Here is a 10,034-nt window from a genome sequence, read left to right as displayed (position 1 = left end):
CTAACATTAGACAAGGTATATATATTATGAAATGTTCTATGAAAGATATCGTGCATATTAACCCTAAATCTATCATGATATTTGAAACCAAACTTTTTTGTAGGTGCATAAAAAAGTATGTATTGTTCTACACATGGAAGTTAAATTCGAATTCAAATTTATCTTAGGAGAGTATACCTTCTTCTTTACTTTTATAGCTCTCCCTTGGCATGAACCACCATTTCTCTTCCATTCCCTCTTTGGCTTTTCCTTCTTCCCTACATTTTACTTTTGGTATTTGGTGTGCTAGTGTCCTCTATCTTGGCAAGTGAAGTAAATGATATGATTCTTCCTTTTTCTTTGCTTTCACTTTCTTCCTACAACTTGGATTAATAGACAAAGCATAACTCACCAAGTTGAGAGAGTTTTATGTCCTTTACCTTTCTCGCCTCCATGGCAATTAAACACCTATTCGTATAATGCCTCTTTTGATTATACCCGAAACATATGATGTGTACTTTAATCTTGACTTGAGTGGAGGTACTTGAGGCTTGAACTTCCAAAATCTCCTCTTCAATCATCTTGGACTTTTCTTCATCCTTTTAGGAATGGGATGCTTCTCCACTCTAAACCCATCCAATGTCCCAATGTAGAAGGCTGTGTTCTCGTTAACATTCTCAATGGTTGGCCTTAGAATTTCTTCACCTTGACAACTTCTTCATTTTCCACTTCTTGGATTTGAACCTCCTTGTCCTTGGGATCAAGATCTTTCTCTAAAGACTCCTTGCATCTTCACACTCTTCTATCTCATCCAAAGTTCCCTTAGATACAATAAAAAATTCAAAAATCTTGTTATTCTCTGTATATATTGTATTTTGTCTTTTCATCCAATTCTTTCTTTTGATTTTTCTTTCTTCTTTATCTATAGGTCTTTGATACCCCCAAAATATGGTGAGATTCCTTCCATGGGTAAGCATGTGCCAATGCTCCGCCAATTCTTTCCAAAATTTAAAGTTCATACATTGAAATCTCATAATTAATCTTATCCATCTTTTATACTTGATACCACTTGTTATAGCATGTATGATATATTAATTCTTGATGGGCGCATGTCCTCATGAAAAAAAACCCCCCCCCCCCCCCCCCCCCCCAACCCTCTAATCTAGCATGTATGATATATCAATTCTTGATGGGCGCATGTCCTCATGAAAAAAAATCCCCCCCCCCCCTCTAATTAACTTGGCGGTTGACTATTAATTGACTCCATGATTTACCTCCCTTCATATAACTTGAGGACGGACTATGAGGGATGTCTAGGATAAATATAATCATCTTTTTACTATAATGTATGATATAGAGACAGATACATTAGAGAGAAGGGTGAACAACAATCAAATATCTACCAATACACTTGCTATTGATCTAGCAACGTCACACAAGATTAGTACAATGGAATACAAATGTAAATTAATATTACATAATTACTAACACGTTGTTTGGTATTTTCTTGAATTCTCACTGATCCATTGATGGATCTATCCTATAAAACGGCTATAACTTTTTCATTCTAAATCAATTACTACGAAAGGTGAAAAAAATCTCGTGCAAGTAAATATTACAATAAAGAATAAAACATAAGAATACAAGATTTAAATAGATTTTGACAATCTAGGATTATCAGCATTGAAGCCCCCACAAACTCCTCTTTTTATGATCCTTCGATACGCCTTACTGTCCACCATTGATCATTCTAACTTATTTGAACACATTAATCGACCGATGTACAATAATCATTGGTAATTGATCATTATTGAGCGGTAACAAATCTTTCTTGCTTTCAATCATAGTATTAGTCAAATGGATCCTACATCTGCTCTCATGAATAAAATATTTCTGATAATTGACTTCTCAACCTAAGTTGATTACCCAATCAATTGCTAATAGAATGTTTTTGTTTGTTTGCTCCTCAACCTAAGTCGACTCTCTAATTGACTTAGCATTGATTTACTGCATTCCCCACTAGTTGATTGGGGAAAAAAACATAAGTTGATCCAAACCACAAACCTCGAATAATGTACCTCGAATAATGTTTAGGGTTTTCAGTTACATCCTATCGATTAAGCTATTTTAAGTTGAGTTCTACCTTTGCATCTTGACTTTGCTCCTCAATCATTTCTCGTTTGGTTACTCGGTCCCATAGATGTACACAAGCTCTCGGTTCATCTCCACATGTCATCTTTCATGTCTTTACCTATATAGGGCACCTCCATCAATTGTCATCTTTGCTACCTTGATACTTCTTATCCTACAATCCCTCGGATATTCCATCTCATCCTTCTCCAAACTCCATGGACCTCCAAACCAATGAGTGTGTCATCTTGGTTATGTTAAATCATCATCCATAATATCACTCGGCCTTATTGAACATGAGCTCCCGAAGCCTCATGTGTATTTATGCAAGTCTTTACATACTCAAATACATAATCACAAGACAATTTAACTTAAATTATTTCTCCAAATATCAAAGCCATCATTGCACAGAAAGGATCAATATCTACATCAATGTCAATAAATCAGCAGAATCTTTTTATGTTTAGCAACTTGAACCGCGTGGACAACATTTTTATGTTTGGAATCTTGTCTACCCCACTTGAGCATCAGCTCAAATTTGATATAGAAATCCATAAATCAACTCTCGTATTTGCCAATTAACATCAACAATTTCTTGATAAGAACGTCAACAAAGTGTTCATATCAAACAGATCTATAAAACCATTCGGCCTTCCTCCTGTTGTAAATCTAGTTGGTAAATAAGTTCCTCATGACAACATCAAACTCTTCAAATAAAATAAAATTTCAAATCCAAGACCACAAACATTAGCCAAAAAGATATATTTGTTTAGCTCTCCATTTGTTAACATTTGCTTATGCATACATATATGGTGATGATTGTTAACATTATCGATTGAATTAGCTATATTGTTAATATCTACCGGTGAAGTGAAGGTGATCTCACATTTTAAAAATAAATCCCGAGTGTATTCTAATGCAATAACACAGCCACAATTTTTAAGCTCCAGCTTCAGTCAGTTGTTTCCTTCTGTGGCTTTCTAAAATATTTGGAAGACCTAGAATTCTCCGAGGACATCGGAGTGTATTTTAACAGTGGTATTAATAGATTTTTGCTGCTAACACTGCAATAGAATACAAAATACAAAAACAACCATCTTATGATATTCACAATAACCGTTTGGCTCAACAAAGAGTTCTTACCGTGTGACTACTAAATTCAACCAATCAACTTGGGTGCAATACCTGCAACACCACAGGCAGGTATGAAAACAGTTCACCAAAGTGGTGCTTATCTTACAAGCTTTTATGCATAAACCAAGGAGAGTCATAGCTAGGATAGGGATGTTTACAAGTTCAGTTTTCAGTTAATCTCTTTTCGATGCTAAATCCCGTTTTGCCTGCCAAGCAGTTGAGTATGCAGAAATAGCAGAGCTCGTCATACTCACAGATTTCTTGGTGAGGTCCAAACTTTTTTTAACAGCAAGCCACACAAGCCAGAAGAACGCAATCCATCCTGCCACAATTTATACCATGGAGTGTCTATATATCGGAATTGCGAGTAGAATAAAAATCCAGTGGCAGAAACATAAGCTAACAAATAGGTTTTATATTTTGTAATTAGAAAGTAAAAAAGTTCCAGAAAAATAATCATGCTTCACTCAACTATATTATTTTTCAAAAAAATCTTTTGAAGCTAACATCTCCTGCTTGTTGCACATTTCCTACATATCAAACACAGAAATGAGACAAAAGTACAATGATTCTAGCCAGTGTTCAACTCTATTCAGTGAACTAAACAATGTGTCCACTGAATAACTTATTAAATGCTGACCAAATTTCAGATTCAACAATCCATAGAACCATTTTAATGACTACGAACCAAAAAACCAAAAAACCCAAGTTAAATACATCCTAGTTAACCAAGCAAAAACGTTAGATTAAACAAAATAATGAAAAAAATTAAACAAAGTTCGGAAGTAAACAACAAAATTAGTAAGATCTAGCTAATAGAATAAAGAATGGATCATCGAAATACAGAAAAAAAAACTTTAAAAATTCTGTGCTCTTCTTATATTCCTCTTGGGTTTAGGATTCTTAGGATAGAGCGTACACACACACACAAAAAAAGAGAATATTGATGATGCAATATCTTAAAAGAGATTTGAGATGGTAGGTCCACTACATAGCACATAGGCAGTAGACTTGAAAATAATATTATAATAAAATAGGTCAATATTGACATCCAAAATGACTAACATAATATAATAAAATAGATTAATGAATACTAATAAGTTTACAATCACAAGTAAATAAGTGATAACTCATAAGTAACCAAATAACAAGACAAAATTTCGTATTTCAAGAAAATACATAATACAATAAAACACATTAGTAAATAACAATATATGTCCATCGAAGTAAGATGTAAATAAACACATTAAGATGTAAATAAACACATGACATTCATTGCAAAATAACATATTATAATATAATATAACAATAAAAAAAAGTCAATAACTAGTGTCACACTACAATATCAAAATCCAAAATGTGGCTTAAAACTTACAATCAATGAATTTTTATGGTTAGTCTAGTCCTCTTTAGAAGGAGAACAACTCTCAAAAAACCCTTGTTAAATTTCTCATCATTACCCTCCTCACTTTATTTTTTTTATAAAATATTCCAAGACTTGCAGAATAAAAAAATTAAGTTAAAAATTATTAAGCATTCCTGCATGAGTTACCTCAGAATATTTATAAAACATTTAAGTAAACCTCCATAATTATCAGTACTATTTTTCTTGCTATTCAATTCACATTATTTGGTGATGGTGGAAAGAGTTTGGTTTATCCTATAGGATTTTAAAATTACACTTACAGTCAAGGCTAAGAGGAATTTATTGCATACCAGTAGCTACAAAGACTGCTATGATGGCTGAGATGGTTGTTGTGGAGATTATGAAAACTGCAAAGGATAATGCTCCAATATATATCGCTGTTAAGCATGCAAAGAAGATAGCCAAAAAACCACCAGCAGCCGCCAAGGACAGCAGTAACGAGATAATAATAGCATTTAGTGTTGCAGTGACCAAGAAACAAAAAAATATCAACAACCCTGTTAAAGCCAAAAGAGTGATTGTTCCAACCTGCCATACACAAAAGAGTTGGTAAGTGGTTTTCAATGTGCAAATGTGAGAACTAAGCATATTAATTGTTATGGCGACAGACTCAGATAATCAGATCACCAATGTGACAGAATTAAGTATATTTCACTTATGGTCCTGAGTATCAAAACAAAATGAATCAACAAAGCAAATTTGAAAATTATTGAAACGGTTGGAGTAACGAAAAACAATTAAAACAATTTTCCATTAGAAACTGCTTATGTAAGAGATAGAGAAACTCAAGTATCAAGATTGTCATAAGGGAGTGAAGCATGAAAAATCTTTAATTTGCATAAACCAGATACTTCTGGTGTTGCATTATTGTAATTGTAATCACTATAGTACTTCATAGATTGCAGATTAAGGGTTGTAAATACTAGAATAAGAAGATATGAAAACTTAGAAATTCAGAAGAGAACATTTTCATGTAACTTGCATGCATAACCATTAAGTATATGATCTATAGAAAAACTTCAATTTACATTACTTAGAAATTGAATTTATAAATCAGGTTTTGATTTTGATTTCATTTTTTTAATTTATACATTATATATCATAATTCACAACAAAAACTAATAATAGGCTTTAACTTTATGCTTCCTTCTCTACGGTAGCATCCTGAATGCCCACAATTATCAAACTGCAGAACATGAATGAGTAGGATGGTGGTTCACAGATGGAAGAAACTGGTAGAAATTCAAATTATGGAATCGTTCATGGCAAGATGAAGATGTATACAAAATTGATTTTGAATACTAGGACATGACAAAAAAAATTCTGGTACACCTTTTTGAGGTCCTAGGTGTACTGTTTGAAGTGATAAATGCAGCATCCATGACGGGCTGAAAGAAGTGGAGGTGTGGTTCTCCCTTGACAATCAAAAGTACATTTTAATCCATGAAATAGTAATGAACCATGTGAGGAAGCACATTTGTTATGGAGTTTTTTTTTAACATAGCAAGATAAAACCTCTCCATCTATCAAGAAGACAACAATAAGCCTTCGGGCCGAGCAAAAAGCCAAAGAGAAGTAAGAAAAAGACCAAGCATGGCTCGCATGGCAGGTATACAGATTCAGCCGAACATTCCAGCTCAGTTAAGTATCAGATATCATGTATCAGGTAAGTATTAGCTCAAGCAGATATCAGCTACAGTATCAAGCTCCATTTCTGCAGCTAATTGCAGAAACCTCCCAACCAGAAAGGATATTGGATAAGTTCCAATTTCACATCATTTACACAAGGGCACATACCAGAATCTAATTGAAAAACAGTTCACAAAACAGCTAAACATCAAACCTAGTTTCTGCCAACTGAAGCTTAACACCAGGTACAGATCAGCCTTCAAACTTGTTGCAACGTTTATTTAAGCATTGCTGCTCTGAACTCACAATTAGATATAGATTGAGTTCAGTGAGAATATGAAATTGCACAACTGGCAGGATTTCTGTGCCTTACATGACTCAAAAGCACAGCATGATAACCATTTTTCTTGAAGCACTTGTAGACACATTTAAGGAAGCATTTTTTAATTCATAGAGGAATTATCTGACCTAGATGCCCAAAATTTATAACATTGTTCAGAGGATGAAAAGAATATTTATGAGTAAAACAAGATCTGTTACCATAGCATCACTTTATAATCTATAGTTCACTAAATTTTATGCATAGCATGCCCATTCATTGTTTAGAAATTGAATCTTACTGAAAATGATTTGTTAATTTTACTTTTTCAAATATCCGGATGAAGCTTTCTTCAATTGCTTTAAGCTTCATGATACTTGACTAATGTTAGAAATTGAATCTAGCTGAAAATGTTCTGTTACCTCACTTTTCCAATGTCAGCATGAAGTTTTCTTTGGCTACCTAACATTTCATGATACTAAACTTATGTTCCTATATCAGTCTATCTTTCTGCGATTATCTAATATTTAGGTGATGTCAATCATTGGTACAATACTTGGAAGTAAGCTAATCAAGTGCAAAATTTGTATCTCAATCAATTTTACCAAAGAGAGCAGACTAGATTTGATCAAATTCAATGTTTTTAGTATACTATTTGTTCAGCTTTATGCATGTCAAGGGTTTCTATGTCGTGCCACATCATTTCACTAAAAAGCCATAGTTGATTTATCCCCGGTATATTGAGAACTGTCAGACAGCAAAAGTTAAAATGAACTCCAAATATGGAAGCACTTTTTTAAAGTAAAATTTATAGAATTATTTATTTTATAAATGAATTTTTGCAAGAAAGAGGGATTCTAATGGTGTAAGCGAGATTGCGTAATTTTTAAATTCCGTGCAATCATCCTAGACATAACCTTTGCTCATGGATGCAGAAGGAACAAAGTTGAAAAGCATAATCACACTTGATTCGGATACTTACTGAAAAAAGGCTTAAGGAATCTCAAAGAATTTTAGTAGCATTCATCTTTCACCAAATACTCTGGCTTTATCAAAGCATCAAAGATAACACCGTCCAAATTTCTATAGAGTAGAACTGAAAGAAAAGCGAAGTGAACCATCTAATGGCATCCAAACTCTACAAGCGCGACATACCGAGATGACGAAGAGGGCGCGGATTGGGCCGCCGCGGCGGGTCCATAGGCAGAGGTTCCTCGCCGAGTTTCGAGAAGCTTCCTGAAGGCGGGGTGCGGATTCAGAGGCGGATGACTTGATCCGATGAAGGATGCCGGGCGGCGGCGGCGAAACGACGCCGGCAAAGAAGTCGCGGAGGACGGAGTAGAGCGTCTCGCCTCCGCCAGGGGTGACAGGGTCGAGCTCGATCTCGATCGAGCCTCGCACGCCTTCCTCGTCGCCATCGATAACGCCGTTGGATCTCTCCTTGTCCTCGCCGTACTCCGCCATGTCGCCGTCTACCTCACCGCCACAGATACAGAGAGGGAAGAGAAGAGAGCGAGATTTATTACAGAAGAGCTCCTCGCCTGGGCTCCACCGATTCACAGGATCGGATCCCGTCACCTGAGGTATCCTGCACCGCTTCTCTTATTTTCTCCACGGCTTCTCTTTCGTGTTATTAATGATTCCGTTGATGCGTGGCAATATGTAGGCGATGGTTGACCGTATGCGTCGCCAGAGGGTCGATATCTGCCGACTGCCCTGCTAGCCTTTTTGCGTGGTGGCCCACTAATCCTTTTTAAGTAAAGATGATATCATCTCAAGCGGTTATCCATCCCACGATAATAAATCACGATTAGTGTTTTATCTTATCTTTATTACGGACAAAATTAGATATTTGACGTGATATTTTATAAAATTAATTTTAAAATATAAAAATATCATATCAATTTCTCAGTCTAAAATATATAATTTAAAATAAAAAATTTATTTTATTATATTTAAATATTTATTTTTCAATATACCATATATCAATTTTCCTATTCTTCTCTCTCTTCTATAATATTTAGAGAATGAAATTCGCTTCTTAAGTTTTGAAGTACTGTTCATACATACATAATTTAAGAAATGAATAAAATATATATACATAATTTAAGAAATAAATAAGATAGCTGATGTAAAAAAATTTTAACTACTCTATCTAAAATTTAAAATAAAATTTTTAAATAAAAAATAGATAAGGATACTCTTAAAATAAATATTTCTATGGATAACAATTACGCAATCCGAGATTCACTAATCCCTTAATTCTTATAGATTTGAACTGACATTGATTTATCAACAGTCTGACAATTACAAGACTTAGCAAAACATTCATTGAGTAAAATATTCAAATAATAACAATTTTTAAAAAAAATTAAGATTCAAATTTTATTAAAAATAAATATTCCAAAGATTTAGAGTATGCAAATATTCTAAATTGATTAATTAAGAAGAGGCGAACTAAGAAAAAAGCCATCTATTTATTATTAAAAATTAGATTCACTAAATACCCTACTTAAAAACTCTATAATTTTTTTAAAAAAATCAATAGTCATTTAATAGTTAAAGAAATAAAGATATATAAATTTATCAAAGCATCATCAATTTAAAATAATAATAAATGAAAATTTGAAGTGTTGACCCAATAAAATTATTAAAGCATCTTCAGCTATTTGATAGTTGTATTAACTATTATAGCAGTTGTATCATCTACTTTAGTTGCTACATAATTGTAGTGACTAGCTAGATATCTGCTATAACATTATATTAATTGTTATAGTAGCTATTAAGTAGCTGGTATATAAATTTTAAAGTGAATTTGATCAAGTTAAAATGATTTTAATATAGTTTAAGTAATTGTAAATAAGTTGATAAAAATTATTTTGATATAATAATATTTTATATATAGTAATTAGAGTGAAACGTTATATTTTATCAAGTTATAATAACTACAGAATAATTGTTATATGTTGTAGTAGCTAATTGTAATTGTTATACATTGTAACAGTTAGAATAATGTTGAAAGTAAAAGTATTATTGGGATAAAAAATATACCGAGTACTCATTTGATGATTTTTAAAAAAGAGGTACCCATTAAACACTTATTAAATATGGGACTCCTTTTTTTATGTGTAAGTAACTTATGCCCACTAAGGGACATTAATATATGTAACCTATGTCCATTAAGGGGCATTACTACATGTTAGTAACCTATGCCCACTAAGGGACATTACTACATGTAACCTATATCCACTAAGGGACATTACTATATGTTAGTAACCTATGCCCACTAAGAGGCATTAATACATGCAACCTATGTCCAGTAAGGAGCATTACTACATGTAAGTAACCTATACCTAGTAAGGGACATTACTACATGTAACCTATGTCCACTAAGGAGCATTACTATATGTAACCTAT

The 10,034-nt window shown here is 33.3% G+C and overlaps 1 protein-coding gene across 1 annotated transcript; it reads right to left on the bottom strand.

The window, feature by feature from the left end:
* Positions 1-3,191: 3,191 nt before the first annotated feature.
* LOC121976122 lies at positions 3,192-8,201 on the bottom strand. Its single transcript, XM_042528128.1, has 3 exons — positions 7,773-8,201; positions 4,960-5,197; positions 3,192-3,565 (listed from the first exon to the last, which is right to left on the bottom strand). The coding sequence occupies exons 1-3, from the start codon at positions 8,079-8,081 to the stop codon at positions 3,417-3,419; spliced, it is 696 nt and encodes a 231-aa protein (XP_042384062.1). The 5' UTR covers positions 8,082-8,201; the 3' UTR covers positions 3,192-3,416.
* Between the last annotated feature and the right edge of the window lie 1,833 nt (positions 8,202-10,034).

Source organism: Zingiber officinale, chromosome 4B (assembly GCF_018446385.1).
Source record: "Zingiber officinale cultivar Zhangliang chromosome 4B, Zo_v1.1, whole genome shotgun sequence".
NCBI classification, from domain to species: Eukaryota; Viridiplantae; Streptophyta; class Magnoliopsida; order Zingiberales; family Zingiberaceae; genus Zingiber; species Zingiber officinale.
This window is presented reverse-complemented; position numbering and strand designations above follow the sequence as displayed.

Coding starts and splice junctions, on each gene's coding strand:
- LOC121976122 (XM_042528128.1), bottom strand. CDS start 8,081: ATGGCGGAGTACGGCGAGGACAAGGAGAGATCCAACGGCGTTATCGAT. Junction 5,198..7,772: donor GCGCCCTCTTCGTCATCTCG/GTATGTCGCGCT, acceptor TGTGTATGGCAG/GTTGGAACAATCACTCTTTT. Junction 3,566..4,959: donor AGCAGTCTTTGTAGCTACTG/GTATGCAATAAA, acceptor AAATTGTGGCAG/GATGGATTGCGTTCTTCTGG.